The sequence below is a fragment of the Bufo bufo genome, chromosome 10 (genome assembly GCF_905171765.1).
Source record: "Bufo bufo chromosome 10, aBufBuf1.1, whole genome shotgun sequence".
NCBI classification, from domain to species: domain Eukaryota; kingdom Metazoa; phylum Chordata; class Amphibia; order Anura; family Bufonidae; genus Bufo; species Bufo bufo.
In genome coordinates, this window is record NC_053398.1 from 6,204,352 (window position 1) to 6,221,128 (window position 16,777).

Consider the following 16,777-nt stretch of genomic DNA (forward strand, 5'->3'; position numbering starts at 1 on the left):
ATCAGCCATTTCAGGGGGGAGGATGACTGTAGGACAGGAGAATACAGTCTATTGCCCCCTGTTATCAGCCATTTCAGGAGAGGATGACTGTAGGACAGGAGAATACAGTCTATTGCCCCCTGTTATCAGCCATTTCAGGGGGGAGGATGACTGTAGGACAGGAGAATACAGTCTATTGCTCCCTGTTATCAGCCATTTCAGGGGGGAGGATGACTGTAGGACAGGAGAATACAATCTATTGCCCCCTGTTATCAGCCATTTCAGGGGAGAGGATGACTGTAGGACAGGAGAATACAGTCTATTGCTCCCTGTTATCAGCCATTTCAGAGGAGAGGATGACTGTAGGACAGGAGAATACAGTCTATTGCTCCCTGTTATCGGCCATTTCAGGGGAGAGGATGACTGTAGGACAGGAGAATACAGTCTATTGCCCTCTGTTATCAGACATTTCAGGGGAGAGGATGACTGTAGGACAGGAGAATACAGTCTATTGCTCCCTGTTATCAGCCATTTCAGGGGGGAGGATGACTGTAGGACAGGAGAATACAGTCTATTGCCCCCTGTTATCAGCCATTTCAGGGGGGAGGATGACTGTAGGACAGGAGAATACAGTCTATTGCTCCCTGTTATCAGCCATTTCAGGGGAGAGGATGACTGTAGGACCGGAGAATACAGTCTATTGCCCTCTGTTATCAGCCATTTCAGGGGAGAGGATGACTGTAGGACAGGAGAATACAGTCTATTGCCCCCTGTTATCAGCCATGGTTATTGTGTGATATCACTTCCATTATCTCTGTCTTCCAGGTACTTCTCCCAGTCTGAGCCCGGTGAACTCGCCCAGTCACAGTTCCGCGTTCAGCCGCTCGCCTGTTGAGTTCCCAGACACTGCTGATTTCCTCACAAAACCAAGTGTTACGTTACATAAATCTGTGGGTCACCCTTCAGGTTCTCAGGACTCCCCATTCCGACCATCCACAAGCCATACGTGTCACAGGTGACTCTGGCTGCTGCTTTACTGGGAAGGAGAGCGGTCCTAGTCAGTGCTGCAAGCGTGGTGCCTGGACGGTGCTCGTGGGGGCCACTGCTGGGCGGAGGGTGCTCGTGGGAGTCCCTTTCTGGGGAGGGTGCTCGTGGGGCCAGCTCCCTGAGGTGCGGGGCGGTTTGGCGTCTATAGATTCACATTCTCCTTCCTTCCTTCTAGTTGTGATCACAAGATTTTTAAATCTACTTCAAACTCAGAATCACCGGACGGCGGCGCAAAACCCTGTGCGGAGAGTCCTCTGCGGAGATCAGGTGAGAGCGGCCACTAGAGGGCGCTGTGGGCGGGCGCTCCTCTATCGGACAATCGCTTGTAGTGCACTTTCTGTTTCCGCGCGGTTGGCTTCATGACGTCATCAGTTTTTTGCGCCGTCCAATCGTTTACAGTTTTATTAGTTGATTTTTTAAATCTTACAGGTGAAAATTCCGGCGTCCAGGCTGATCCTTTGCACTTACCGGACAGGACGCAGGAAAAACGACTGCAGGGCGACCGCAAGACACTGACTGAGGACGACGAGGAACCACCAGGACCAGCACGCTCCGACCGACGGTCAGAGGTAACGCCGGCCCTATAAGAGATTGTGACCACCAGTAAGCGTCATCAGAGCTCGCACAGCTGAGGGCTTGTTACTGTGTGTCAGTATAAGCCAGAGTCCAGGACAGAAGGCACATCTGTGCTCCTAGCACCGATACATTGGAACAGACCCTCAGCTCTGTGTGACGCATTATGTCAGGCCAATTTTCATCCTCTTCCCACAAATTGACAGCAAGCAGAGATCTTGGAATCTGTGAGAAGTTGAATATATTGGTCTGGAGGTCTGACCTTGTTTCTGTGTTTCCGGACAGATCGAGGAGGAGTCGGCTCTGGATTTGCTGATCGAGGATCAGGACGAGTTGTTGCAGAAAATGGATAATTGGAATTTTCCGATCTTTGATCTTATGGAGAAGACGGGAGGAAAATGTGGGCGGATCCTGAGTCAGGTACCCCGCCCCCGAGGAACAGTCTGTCACCTACAGTACCGCTTTCCACCACTGTGAATGTTCCATACATTGCTATGCAACAGCGCCCCCCAATTGCAATCCGCTGTAGTAATGGTGGAGCCGGAGACGCTCCACAGGGCTGTGAATATCTGTTTGTTCTGCTTGTTGTCAGATGCGGAGCTCGTAATCGCCATTCCTCCTCTCCGCCTCCGTTCAGACATTATAGATGAGAGCTGCTGAGCGGCCGGCGGTTATTGATTTCCTGCTGGCGGCACCGTCTCATTCTCGGCCTGACAACTTTTCATTATGACTTCACTTTTTGGCTCGCTTGCCTCCCAGAAGCGTCTAATGCGGCTGAAGTGTCCGTCGCTGCCAAGTTGTAGCGCTGACATCATCGGGCTCCGAAATGATAGAATGAGTAATCCAGGATCCGATGAGGCTAGCTGCGGAAATAACAAGCGTGCATCCCCGCCGCCAAAAAACGTGGGCGTCGCATACCCTTAGAGGTGTGGGAGGGGCTTGTACGGTGCAGGTTGTTGTTCGGCCCGCTGTGATTGGCTGCAGATGATAGACTGATGTAACACTGGACTCTAGTCACATCCAGAGCTGCAGTCACAGCTCTGCCCCAGACAGAATAGACTGAATCAGATAGCGGTTCCCCCTCCCCCACGGACATATGTTGCTGAGCGCCCTGCAGTCTTTTGGTGTGTCGCTCCCATCAGGCTGATCGCGTCGTCTTCCGTTTTCTGTCCGCAGGTCTCCTTCACCTTGTTCCATGATACAAGTTTGTTTGAAATCTTCAAAATTCCTGAACGAAAATTCAGAAATTTCTTCCAGGCTTTAGAGAGCGGCTACCGGGACATTCCATGTGAGTCCGGGCGGGGAGCGCCCAATCCGGGATTTCTGGGGGACGCACTTGATTCCTTTTCTTGCTCCCTGTTCATTTTTGGGGTTCTTTTACAGACCATAATCGGACTCACGCCACGGACGTCCTGCATGCGGTTTGGTTTCTCACCACGCGGCCGATCCCTGGTTTCCAGGAGTTGTCCAGCGATGAGGCAGGTGAGTGTGGAAGTAAGTGAACCCCGACTGACCTGGACGCCCCCTGGTGGTCACCGACACAGTGCAACGGAATCAACCCAGAGTGCGGGATGAGCTGGGGGTGAATACAGTCAGTATGGTGGCTGGAGACCCCCTGCTCTTCAGTGGCGGTGGCTGGAGACCCCCGCTCTTCAGTGGCGGTGGCTGGAGACCCCCGCTCTTCAGTGGCGGTGGCTGGAGACCCCCTGCTCTTCAGTGGCGGTGGCTGGAGACCCCCTGCTCTTCAGTGGCGGTGGCTGGAGACCCCCTGCTCTTCAGTGGCGGTGGCTGGAGACCCCCTGCTCTTCAGTGGCGGTGGCTGGAGACCCCCGCTCTTCAGTGGCGGCGGCTGGAGACCCCCGCTCTTCAGTGGCGGCGGCTGGAGACCCCCGCTCTTCAGTGGCGGCGGCTGGAGACCCCCGCTCTGTGCCCGGCCCCACAGGGTTAATTGCCACTTTCACCTTTGCTTGCGTTTCTGGTTAATTGATTGATGAGTAAATGCTGCTCATCCAGTGCCCGCTGCCAGCCCCCTCCCCCGCCTGTGCCCGCTCCCCGTGCTTCCTCCCGCTCGCTCAGCACTTTGCCGGCTCCTGCGACGCATTAGACTAATAATTCTTTACATAATTAGGAAATGAAATGTCCAGAACTAAAAATATCTGAACAATGTGGAGCCTGCAGCCGCTGCGAGGAGGGGGGAGCGACATGCAGCTGCTGCAGGGGGTGGATGTGCAGCGGCCTTGGGGGGGCTTCATCAGGCAGCGGGGTGACATGCAGCTTCTGTGGGGGAGGCAAACGTGGCTGCTGCAAGGGGATCCATCTGGAAAGAGAGCGATGTGCAGCTACGGGGGGATCCATCTGGGAGGCGGGTGGAGTGCGGCAGCTGCGGGGGGATCCATCTGGAAAGAGAGCGATGTGCAGCTGCGGGGGGATCCATCTGGGAGGCGGGTGGAGTGCTGCAGCTTCTGGGGGATCCATCTGGAAAGAGAGCGATGTGCGGGGGCTGGGGGATCCATCTAAGAGGAGGGAGGTGTGCGGGGGCTGCAGGGGGATCCATCTAAGAGGAGGGAGGTGTGCGGGGGCTGGGGAATCCATCTGGGAGGAAGGAGGTGTGCGGGGCTGCCGGGGGATCCATCTAAGAGGAGGGAGGTGTGCGGGGGCTGGGGATCCATCTGGGAGGAGGGTGGTGTGCGGGGCTGCCGGGGGATCCATCTGGGGGGGGGGGGGTGTGCGGGGGCTGGGGGATCCATCTGGGAGGAGGGTGGTGTGCGGGGGCTGCCGGGGGATCCCTCCGGGAGGAGGGAGGTGTGCGGGGGCTGCAGGGGGATCCATCTAAGAGGAGGGTGGTGTGCGGGGGCTGCCGGGGGATCCATCTGGGAGGAGGGAGGTGTGCGGGGGCTGGGGGATCCATCTGGGAGGAGGGAGGTGTGCGGGGGCTGCAGGGGGAATCCATCTGGGAGGAGGGAGGTGTGCGGGGGCTGCGGGGGGATCCATCTAAGAGGAGGGTGGTGTGCGGGAGCTGGGGGATCCATCTGGGAGGAGGGTGGTGTGCGGGGGCTGGGGGATCCATCTGGGAGGAGGGAGGTGTGCGGGGGAATCCATCTGGGAGGAGGGTGGTGTGCGGGGGAATCCATCTGGGAGGAGGGAGGTGTGCGGGGCTGCGGGGGGATCCATCTGGGAGGAGGGAGGTGTGCGGGGGCTGCAGGGGGATCCATCTGGGAGGAGGGAGGTGTGCGGGGGCTGCCGGGGGATCCATCCGGGAGGAGGGAGGTGTGCGGGGGCTGCAGGGGGATCCATCTGGGAGGAGGGAGGTGTGCGGGGGCTGCAGGGGGATCCATCTAAGAGGAGGGAGGTGTGCGGGGGCTGCGGGGGAATCCATCTGGGAGGAGGGAGGTGTGCGGGGGCTGCGGGGGAATCCATCTGGGAGGAGGGAGGTGTGCGGGGGCTGCAGGGGGATCCATCTGGGAGGAGGGAGGTGTGCGGGGGCTGCAGGGGGATCCATCTAAGAGGAGGGAGGTGTGCGGGGCTGCGGGGGGAATCCATCTGGGAGGAGGGTGGTGTGCGGGGGAATCCATCTAAGAGGAGGGAGGTGTGCGGGGGCTGCAGGGGGATCCATCTAAGAGGAGGGAGGTGTGCGGGGGCTGCGGGGGAATCCATCTGGGAGGAGGGAGGTGTGCGGGGCTGCGGGGGAATCCATCTGGGAGGAGGGAGGTGTGCGGGGGGAATCCATCTGGGAGGAGGGTGGTGTGCGGGGGCTGCCGGGGGATCCATCTGGGAGGAGGGAGGTGTGCGGGGGAATCCATCTAAGAGGAGGGAGGTGTGCGGGGGCTGCGGGGGAATCCATCTGGGAGGAGGGAGGTGTGCGGGGGCTGCAGGGGGATCCATCTGGGAGGAGGGAGGTGTGCGGGGGCTGGGGGATCCATCTGGGAGGAGGGTGGTGTGCGGGGGCTGCAGGGGGATCCATCTGGGAGGAGGGAGGTGTGCGGGGGCTGCCGGGGGAATCCATCTGGGAGGAGGGAGATGTGCGGGGGCTGCGGGGGAATCCATCTGGGAGGAGGGAGGTGTGCGGGGGCTGCCGGGGGATCCATCTGGGAGGAGGGAGGTGTGCGGGGGCTGCCGGGGGATCCATCTAAGAGGAGGGAGGTGTGCGGGGGCTGCAGGGGGATCCATCTGGGAGGAGGGAGGTGTGCGGGGGCTGCCGGGGGATCCATCTAAGAGGAGGGTGTTGTGCGGGGGGATCCATCTGGGAGGACGGAGGTGTGCGTCAGGTGGTAATGTGTTTGCTGCAGGACATTGCACCTCTGCAGCACATCTCAGTGACAGATTCTTATTGAGGTCCTGTTCTACCTGCCTCGGTGGCGCCATCTAGCAGGTTACAGGTGTCCCAGTGACGCGTTGCTTTGCTGTGTTTGTGCGGCTGTGTGTGGGGTCTTAAATCGCTCGGGGGGGGGGGGGTGAGGAGGGGGCTTGCAAACCCTGACGATGTGGTTCACTAGCAAGAACTACACCTCCCACAATGCAACGCAGCGTAAATCTATAACGCCTCCTCATCACCCCTTACCTGCCCGGCGCCCGGAGCGGCACCCATAGGTTTGTTGGGGGGGGGGGGGGGAGACAGTGGTCGGGCTGCTGTTCACTGACTTGGAGATGCCAAACACGGATCCTGCAGCAGAAAATCGGGGGCACGCGTGGCTGAAGTTTATGATGGTATTTGGGGGTCCCTCCTCTTATCCTCTGTTTTTCCTCCCCCCAGAATCGGACTGTGGTGTCAGTCACACATACTTGTCCTCGAGAAGTTGTCAGATCACAGATGACAGTTATGGCTGCTTGGCGGCGAACATCCCGGCCCTGGAGCTGATGGCTCTGTACGTGGCGGCTGCTATGCACGATTATGACCACCCTGGTCGCACAAATGCCTTTCTCGTGGCCACGAATGCACCACAGGTGAGTGCAGCCTCCAGGGGGGGGTGACCCAGCTGAGGGCACAAGGGAATGGCGCTTCTGTCTTTGTTACTTTGGATGATCCCGTTAGGTTAATTACAGCGCTAATTGAATTAAAGCCATGATGGCGGCCGCCCCTCCCCTCCCCCGCCCTGTGTGGCCGAGAAATGACTGCGAGGGGCGGATGTTGCTGGGATGTGTATAATGAGGCAGAGATGGATGCATTGCCGGCAGGACGGGGATTCTCCTCCATATAACACAATTATGGGGAGAGCGGGGTTAATCCTGTTAGGGTGATGGATGTGACGCGGCCGCCCGTGAAGACAGCGAGAGATTTCAGGATCAACGTAACTGCTTCTAAATTGGTTTAGCGATGAATGATTCTGCTTTACCGCCTGATATATCAGAGGGAGAAAAACTCCGCACAGCGGGCACCGCGGCCACGTAACCGGCGATCATCGCCAGTAATATTATATATCAGGCTGATCAGAGAAGCCTCGTGACAGCCGCACCAGGGAGCTCTCTCATCTCATCCCTATAATGCAAACAAGTCTGTGTAGTATGGAGAGGCAGTGTACTGTACAGCAGATAATACAGGTCTGTGTGGTATGGAGAGGCAGTGTACTGTACAGCAGATAATACAGGTCTGTGTAGTATGGAGAGGCAGTGTACTGTACAGCAGATAATACAAGTCTGTGTGGTATGGAGAGGCAGTGTACTGTACAGCAGATAATACAAGTCTGTGTAGTATTGAGAGGCAGTGTACTGTACAGCAGATACTACAGGTCTGTGTAGTATGGAGAGGCAGTGTACTGTACAGCAGATAATCCAGGTCTGTGTAGTATGGAGAGGCAGTGTACTGTACAGCAGATAATCCAGGTATGTGTAGTATGGAGAGGCAGTGTACTGTACAGCAGATACTACAGGTCTGTGTAGTATGGAGAGGCAGTGTACTGTACAGCAGATAATCCAGGTCTGTGTAGTATGGAGAGGCAGTGTACTATACAGCAGATAATACAGGTCTGTGTAGTATGGAGAGGCAGTGTACTGTACAGCAGATACTACAGGTCTGTGTAGTATGGAGAGGCAGTGTACTGTACAGCAGATAATACAGGTCTGTGTGGTATGGAGAGGCAGTGTACTGTACAGCAGATAATGCAAGGCTTTGTAGTATGGAGAGGCAGTGTACTGTACAGCAGATAATACAGGTCTGTGTGGTATGGAGAGGCAGTGTACTGTACAGCAGATAATACAGGTCTGTAGTATGGAGAGGCAGTGTACTGTACAGCAGATAATGCAAGTCTGTGTAGTATGGAGAGGCAGTGTACTGTACAGCAGATAATACAGGTCTGTGTAGTATAGAGAGGCAGTGTACTGTACAGCAGATAATACAGGTCTGTAGTATGGAGAGGCAGTGTACTGTACAGCAGATAATGCAAGTCTGTGTAGTATAGAGAGGCAGTGTACTGTACAGCAGATAATACAGGTCTGTGCAGTATGGAGAGGCAGTGTACTGTACAGCAGATAATACAGGTCTGTGCAGTATGGAGAGGCAGTGTACTGTACAGCAGATAATACAGGTCTGTGCAGTATGGAGAGGCAGTGTACTGTACAGCAGATAATACAGGTCTGTGCAGTATGGAGAGGCAGTGTACTGTACAGCAGATAATACAGGTCTGTGTAGTATGGAGAGGCATTGTACTGTACAGCAGATAATACAGGTCTGTGCAGTTTGGAGAGGCAGTGTACTGTACAGCAGATAATACAGGTCTGTGCAGTATGGAGAGGCAGTGTACTGTACAGCAGTCTCTTACACTATGTCCAGGCAGGGGCTGCAGAGGGCGTGAGCTGTGATCACTTGGTGCAGTTACATTTGATGTGCTCCTACAGCTGGTCCAGTGCTTACAGTCGGGGTCTCCGCCGCCTGCAGTGGCTGATAGCAGAGGACAGTATACTGTATGTGCTGGTGGCTCATGGCAGCGCTGACATCTCGTTTCAGGCCGTTCTGTATAACGACAGATCCGTTCTGGAGAATCACCATGCCGCCGCCGCCTGGAACCTCTTCCTCTCGCAGGCGGATTACAACTTCCTGACGTATCTGGACCACGTGCAGTTCAAGAGGTTCCGGTTCCTGGTGATCGAGGCGATCCTCGCCACCGACCTCAAAAAACACTTTGATTTTCTGGCCGAGTTCAATGCCAAGGTTAGTCTGACGGGTCCGGGGTCCACCGCGCAACAGTGGGCATGCTGTGTAATAGACTCTGGATTAACGCCCTGTTCTCAAGATCTCCGCTTGCTGTCAGTGAATCTTCCAGACATAACAGTCATCACAGCTGGGGGTTTGTTACAGTGTGTCAGTCTGGAGTCCTGGATGTGCAGCTCCCATAGGATTATCTAGACTGGATACGTTGTAACAAACCCTCAGCTGTGAGAACCAGGCCAATACAGGTTTGTAGTTGCAGAATTTGCTGTGTTTGGGGGTTCATTAACCCTATGTGTTCTGTGATCCAACATATTCAAGGAGCCTCATTGGATGATTACCACTTTCCAGGTGGTCAACAAGTAAGCAGCACGTAAGGAGATGATGGAAGTTGTAGTCCCCCCCAAAAATGGAGCTCAACAGATTTAAGATACTAACATTGTGTATTGTTGTCCTTGCTACCATCCTGTACATGTTGTGCTTGCTCTGGGGTCGCCATGGTAAAATCAATTTTATATTTTTTTTTTTCTGTGCACTTCCTGTCATGTGACCTCCACTTATCACAACACATTTAACTTCCTGTCATGTGACCTCCACTGATCACAACACATTTCACTTCCTGTCATGTGACCTCCGCTTATCACAACATTTATAGGAGCTTAGGTCACATGATAAGAACAAGCACAGAAAAAAGTGTTCTTATGAGTGGAGGTCACATGACAGGAAGTGCATGCAGTCTTTTGAGGTTACCATGGCAACCCCAGAGCAAGCGCAAGCTTTACATGTCTGCAGGAGGAGAGTAAAATAGAAGCAAATGGAGATTAGAATCTCCGGAGCCACGAGTCTTGTGAATGTCCAGGGCGAGCACAACATGGCGGCCGTGTGTGGGGGGGGCTGCTGTCTTTAACGGCTTCCTTGTCGCTGACAGGTGAACGATGTGAATAGTAACGGCCTAGACTGGAGTAATGAGAACGACCGGCTCCTGGTCTGCCAAGTGTGCATCAAGCTGGCGGACATTAACGGCCCGGCAAAAACCCGCGAGCTGCACCTGAAGTGGACGGAAGGCATCGTCAATGAGTTCTATGAACAGGTAGACAGTGAGGCGGTCTGTGGCCCCTGAATGTACAGCAGGGCCCTCAGGATCTCTGCATTCTGGGGTGTCAAGACTTCTGCACAGAGGTTTATATCCGGAGCCTATTGTGTTTCAGGGGGATGAGGAGGCGACTCTGGGATTACCCATCAGCCCCTTCATGGACCGCTCCTCCCCACAGCTCGCCAAGCTCCAGGAGTCCTTCATCACACACATTGTGGGGCCCCTGTGTAACTCCTACGATGCTGCCAGCCTGCTCCCCGGGAAGTGGGTAGACGAGGATGACGAGGTGACGGAGAGTGATGATGATGAAGAGGAGGAGGAGGAAGATGGCGACGACCTGGACACAGAGGATGAAGAAGTGGAAGAGATCGGACAGAGTAAGTGCAAGAAATTGTAGCAGAATAGTGAGTGCAGCTCTGGAGTAAAATACAGGATGTAACTCAGGATCAGTACAGGATAAGTAATGTATGTACACAGTGACTGCAGCAGCAGAATAGTGAGTGCAGCTCTGGAGTATAATACAGGATGTAACTCAGGATCAGTACAGGATAAGTAATGTATGTACACAGTGACTGCACCAGCAGAATAGTGAGTGCAGCTCTGGAGTATAATACAGGATGTAACTCAGGATCAGTACAGGATAAGTAATGTATGTACACAGTGACTGCACCAGCAGAATAGTGAGTGCAGCTCTGGAGTATAATACAGGATGTAACTCAGGATCAGTACAGGATAAGTAATGTATGTACACAGTGACTGCACCAGCAGAATAGTGAGTGCAGCTCTGGAGTATAATACAGGATGTAACTCAGGATCAGTACAGGATAAGTAATGTATGTACACAGTGAATGCACCAGCAGAATAGTGAGTGCAGCTCTGGAGTATAATACAGGATGTAACTCAGGATCAGTTCAGGATAAGTAATGTATGTACACAGTGACTGCACCAGCAGAATAGTGAGTGCAGCTCTGGAGTATAATACAGCATGTAACTCAGGATCAGTACAGGATAAGTAATGTATGTACACAGTGACTGCACCAGCAGAATAGTGAGTGCAGCTCTGGAGTATAATACAGGATGTAACTAAATGATTTTCCTATTTCATGACTTAAAGTCATAGTTTTATTAAAGACACGGAGGCGAGTATTGCTTTCTCCTTCTTTACTGAACCACCAATAGCAGCAAAGAGAAAAAATTTGCATACAAGGAACCATGGCAACCAAGGTCCCTCCCCACTGGCCCCTATAATAGGCCGCTCTTCCTCTGTAACTTCCTCTTTCTTTGAAAACTGATGCTGACATCCCGAACATCCCAACGATAACTCCGAACTTTAAACTGGAACGGAAAATCCAACGCCCATGTAGCGCAATCAACTAGCCAACCTGGCTAAACTGCAGAAGACCTCAACCGATAACACGGCATCTGATAACGGAAATAGCTTCATCCTGGAAAAATAAAACAGACCATAGGCCTAGGTGAAACAAACGTGTCAGGACAGCATGTCCGGAAGCCATCTACGCAACTGACTCAACAGGTGTAAAATGACAGAAGACAATATAAATCACATGCAAACAATGGCAATGAAACAAACAATAGGACAATAAACACCTAAAACAAATTAACTTAAAAGGTTAATAATACATAGAGGTAATGATGCATGACCCCTGTAACAAAAAACCGCGAGACAAAACCCCAAGGGAGGGAAAAGGGTGGGCAATACTCGCCTCCGTGTCTTTAATAAAACTATGACTTTACGTCATGAAATAGGAAAATCATTTAGTTTTACAGCAAGACACGGAGGCTTCGTATTGCAAGTTCAAAGCCTGTCAATGATTGCAGTGAACAATTCAGATGGAGGCCGAAAATAGAACTCCCTGAACTTGGTAACCTCGGATCCATCAGGCAGACGTATAACATCCCCCAATCCTGCCTCCAAAACCGCCCAGACGGTGGCAGAGGCCCCATACGCAGAAGGGGCCCTGAAGATAGACGTGCCGACACCGGCCAAGACCTGACACATAAAAACCAGCATGCTAACGTAGGGCAAACAACCCAACCGAAAAGATGACAAATAGGAATAAATAAATGAAAGCTGGCCGGAGACCGATGTGCCAGGGTCCTGGACTCGTATTCCCAAAGGAACGCCCTGGAACAAAAGACCAGGGAGGAATTAGAACTGGGTATGACATGAAACAATGCTAGTCATGATGTGACGCGAGATGTTGCAAGTGACTCCCTGCGGAGTAACAGAACGTGCGTCGTAATCAAGAGTCCTCACCTCCGAGAACCCAATAAGGCAAAATAACGCTAGCAATTAGCTGACAACTGCCTAAGTGTGAGTCAGCCACAGCAGGGATCCGTCGAGGATAAGGGGATGGCGCAGACCCAGAGGGTTGCGTAGGAGATCCAACCGGCTCGAAAGAAGGACAGGGATCTTCTTCCGAATTTACAAAAAATGAAGGGAAACAAACCTGGGACCCCCAGAACGGAATCGCCAGAACCCGGTCCACCCGATGGCGGAGAACCTGTGTGATTGTCCTCGGGGTCAACGAGAATGGAGGAAACCTGTAAAGGCGGGACACAGACCAGTCCTGGAGGAATGCATCCACCGCCATAGCCTTCGGGTCCGGACGTCCGCTGAAGAACCGGGTGAGATGACTGTAGAGCCGAAAAGCGAAGTGAGCGACGGACATCGGACCCCCTAAACCTGAGATCGTCGCGAACACCCCGTCAGGAGTTCCAACGCATTGATGTGTAGGAGGGATTCGTCCGCCGACCAGGGACCCCAGTGGAGAGCCCGTTGCAATGGGCACCCCAGCCCTGGAGGCTCGCATCCGATTAGATAGCCAACTCCGGTAGAGATCCAAAGATCGATGTCACGTTCCACGCCTCTAGGTTGACTATCCACCAACTCAACTCCTCCCGGGCTCCCGAACCCAGAACCACGGCGTCCGCAAAGGAGGCACCGTACCGAAGATGGGCGATCTTTGGTCGCAGGAGCGCCCGGTAATGCAGTGGGGCATGGGAACACCGCCTGAAATGATGAGACCAACAGGACCGAAAATGCGGGCCAGGTGACGTAACGAGAGATGGGGAGCGAAGAGCGCATGTCTCAACTCCTAGCGGAACGTCCGCCACATCGCCGCCGGCAGACTGAGGGACCCTGAGAGTGAATCCACCGTGAATCCTAAGGATTCCAACCTCTGGGCCGGAGTAAGGCAGAACCTCTCCCAGTTGAGGGGGCAACCGAGATCCGACAATAGGTCCGCCCTGGATGTTTCAGCGACCTCGCTATGGACCCGTGCGTAAGAAAGGTGTCATCCAGGTAGATGAAGAGGCGCAGGCCCCAAGTCCGCAACCATGACACGACCGGACGCAGCAACTTGGTGAAACACCAGGGAGCTGAAGACAGCCCGAACGGCAGACAGGTGAACCTCTAGACCTCTCCTTCCCACCTGAAACGAAGCAGGTCCCTGGAATGAGTGGCTACCGGGACCGTCAGGGAGGCATCCTTGAGGTCAAGTTTCACCATCCAGCCCCAAGGAACTAACAAGTCCCGTAGGAAATGGATCCCTTATTTTGAAGAGACGGTAAAAAATTACCGCCTTCAAAAAGCGAAGGTTGATGCCCTGTCTCATCCGCCCATCTTTCTTCTGCACGGGGAAGATAATGCTGATCACACCCGCCAATGCCGGGGGCGCCGGCTCTAGGGCCAACCTCTGTCTGATGGACTGCAAATCCGCGTCCACCAACGCACGATCCGTGCGTACTGGGGGAACGAGCGGAGGGGAAGGAATTAGATAAGGGGACCTCCTGAGCTCTATGTGAAATCCCCTGACCTTGGTAAGTACCCATGGATCCGTGGCAATGAGGCTTCCAGCGTGGGAAAAAATCAGAAGTCAGCTCCCTGCACAAGGTAGCATAGAAATGTAAGAGGCTGAAAGGGGTTTTGAACACAGAAACACTGGATATGAGTCAATTGCTTTACCACTGAGCTATTAGCTATGCACTAGCATAGAATCCCCAAACCGGGGAGCACTTACCCAATGGTCTGCGAATGTTCGGGTTTCCCCGGAAGGAGCGAGAACGCCATTGATGTCCTCTTGTGGCGAAGAACGGAGCTGCGTTGCCTTGGTCCTGGAACTGAGGACGATGTCCACCTGGACCTCTGTATGCTCCGCGGGCCTGGAAATTTGCACGGCCGGACATGCGGCCCCTACCACTGCCGGCCCGATGAGAGGCCCGTCCCTGGAAGACCCTACGCATAGATGCTTGGGCCTTGTCCAGCGCCGTAAAAGTGCCCACGAACCGGCTCATGTCCTTGATGAAGGACTCGCCGAAGAGGAGGCCCTGGGAGTCCTTCCCTGTCTCAGTGAGCGCCAAATTGGCCAATTTGGGGTCTATCTTAAACAAGATAGCCTTGCGCCTCTCAATTGCAACGGCCGTGTTAGCGTTGCCAGTAAGGCATATGGCCCTCTGGGCCCAGCCCCTCAATTCCATAGGGTCAATCGGGGTACCCTCCAGCCTAGCCGCCTCGGCCATCTCCAAAATCCTGGTCAATGGACCAAAAACGTCTAAAATCTTGTCCTGGCAGCTGCGGAGCGCTGAATCCAGGCCCTTCTTTGGGTTCCAACCCGTTTTGGCTAGAAACTGCGACATCTTGGGGTCCACTAACGGGGTGTCACACACCTTATTGGGGACCACTGGCCGGGGACACTCGGACCTAAGTTTATTGCGTGACTCTCGGCTAAGCGAGTGACGCACCCAGTGCTCCAAATACGCTCCCACATGAGGGGAGGGGAGCCATTCCGCCGAACGAGGGTGATGAAGCGACTCGGGGTCGAACATCGGTTCGCCCGAATCATCCAACACGACCTCAGAACGGGTAGCGGCGGAAGTCGACGCCACTTCCTTGGCAGCGGAAGCCGCCGCAGCGGAGGTCGAGGGGCCCTGACCTGGGGGGGCGAGATCCTCCTCTGTGCCGTAATCAAAATCCGCTAACTCCTCCTCGTCTAAAGCTCGATCCGAGTCAGACAGGTCCGGTGATTGCGCTCTAGCGCATTTCCATGTCCGCGCCCGTTCTGCCTGGCGGGAAGAGGCCCTTTTCCGTGAGCTAAGCACGGCTTCTGGGGTGGCAAGGTGCGCACCAGTCAAAGTCCCCTGTAATACAGGGGTTTCAATAGAGGTAGGCTGCGGTACGGCAATGGGGTCTAGCAAGGGAGCACTAGCAGGACGTGCGGACATAGCCTGAGCAATAGTCTGTGACAAAACTGACGACATGGAGCCCATGGCTGCCACAATCGCGTCAGACACTGATCGCTGCAGGGCAAGTGCCTGCGCATCGGTCTCAGTGGGGTGAAATCCCACCGGGGAGGAAGGGGGGCGACTGGCAGTAGGAGGTGGAGTAGGAGCAGACATGTCTGAAATGTTGCCTAAATCAGCTTGCCTAGATGCCTAAATGGGGGCAGCGCTGGGACAGCGATTAACCCAGGGGACAAGGCCGAGATCACCTGAAGCGATAGGAGCCGAGGAGCAGGAGCCGCCGACCGTGCAGGGAGCCGGAACGAGTGACCGGAAGCAGGAACTGTAGAAGTACCGCCCCCGGAAGCCCGCGAAAATGCGATCACCCTCACCAAGATGGCCGCCGAGATCTCGCGATATCTTGCGGCCGGCCGATCGCAGAGGGCTTCCAAGATGGCCACCGAGATCTCTCGGCCGGCCGGATAGGAGAAACGCCGGGAATGGCGCCGCCGAAATAGCGAGGGAGGACCCCACCCCCATCCTCCTGGCAGTGCGGACGCAAGAGAAAGGTAGGAATGCTACTGGGGGGTGGGGAACCAGTGAAGCGCACAGCCATATTAAGTGCAAGCGCAGAATGAACTATGAAACCGGTGGGGGGGAGGGAAAGAGGGAGAGCCCTAATGAGGCCGAATGAATATCCCCAAAGCGCGAGGATAAGCGCAGCGATACACAAACCCCCCACCTGCAAAGCAAGACGCAAACACAGCGCTGAGCAGCAAACAGGGTTAGTCACCCTATGTACGCAGCTCAAAACTACAAGAGACAACAACACAGTAGCTAAAACAGCAGAGAATAAAGGATGTACTTAGCTTGGCAGCAGCAAAGAAAGAGGAAGTTACAGAGGAAGAGCGGCCTATTATAGGGGCCAGTGGGGAGGGACCTTGGTTGCTATGGTTCCTTGTATGTAAATTTTTTCTCTTTGCTGCTATTGGTGGTTCAGTAAAGAAGGAGAAAGCAATACGAAGCCTCCGTGTCTTGCTGTAAAACTCAGGATCAGTACAGGATAAGTAATGTATGTACACAGTGACTGCACCAGCAGAATAGTGAGTGCAGCTCTGGAGTATAATACAGGATGTAACTCAGGATCAGTACAGGATAAGTAATGTATGTACACAGTGACTGCAGCAGCAGAATAGTGAGTGCAGCTCTGGAGTATAATACAGGATGTAACTCAGGATCAGTACAGGATAAGTAATGTATGTACACAGTGACTGCACCAGCAGAATAGTGAGTGCAGCTCTGGAGTATAATACAGGATGTAACTCAGGATCATTACAGGATAAGTAATGTATGTACACAGTGACTGCACCAGCAGAATAGTGAGTGCAGCTCTGGGGTATAATACAGGATGTAACTCAGGATCAGTACAGGATAAGTAATGTATGTACACAGTGACTGCACCAGCAGAATAGTGAGTGCAGCTCTGGAGTATAATACAGGATGTAACTCAGGATCAGTACAGGATAAGTAATGTATGTACACAGTGACTGCACCAGCAGAATAGTGAGTGCAGCTCTGGAGTATAATACAGGATGTAACTCAGGATCAGTACAGGATAAGTAATGTATGTACACAGTGACTGCACCAGCAGAATAGTGAGTGCAGCTCTGGAGTATAATACAGGATGTAACTCAGGATCATTACAG

At 53.9% G+C, this 16,777-nt stretch overlaps 1 protein-coding gene across 2 annotated transcripts in view; it reads left to right on the top strand.

Annotated features, from left to right (window-relative positions):
• The window catches only part of PDE3B (phosphodiesterase 3B), a 101,549-nt gene that overhangs the window by 71,205 nt on the left and 13,567 nt on the right, over positions 1-16,777 (top strand). For both annotated transcript variants that reach the window (XR_005774600.1, XM_040410419.1), the window contains exons 6-15: positions 805-994; positions 1,202-1,293; positions 1,456-1,595; positions 1,885-2,019; positions 2,776-2,887; positions 2,983-3,081; positions 6,350-6,540; positions 8,537-8,740; positions 9,666-9,827; positions 9,946-10,207. Coding sequence is in view for 1 of the 2 variants with exons in the window: in XM_040410419.1 (XP_040266353.1) it covers positions 805-994; positions 1,202-1,293; positions 1,456-1,595; positions 1,885-2,019; positions 2,776-2,887; positions 2,983-3,081; positions 6,350-6,540; positions 8,537-8,740; positions 9,666-9,827; positions 9,946-10,207 (1,587 nt within the window). In the remaining variant the exon portion in view is untranslated. The remainder of the gene's footprint in view (positions 1-804; positions 995-1,201; positions 1,294-1,455; positions 1,596-1,884; positions 2,020-2,775; positions 2,888-2,982; positions 3,082-6,349; positions 6,541-8,536; positions 8,741-9,665; positions 9,828-9,945; positions 10,208-16,777) is intronic.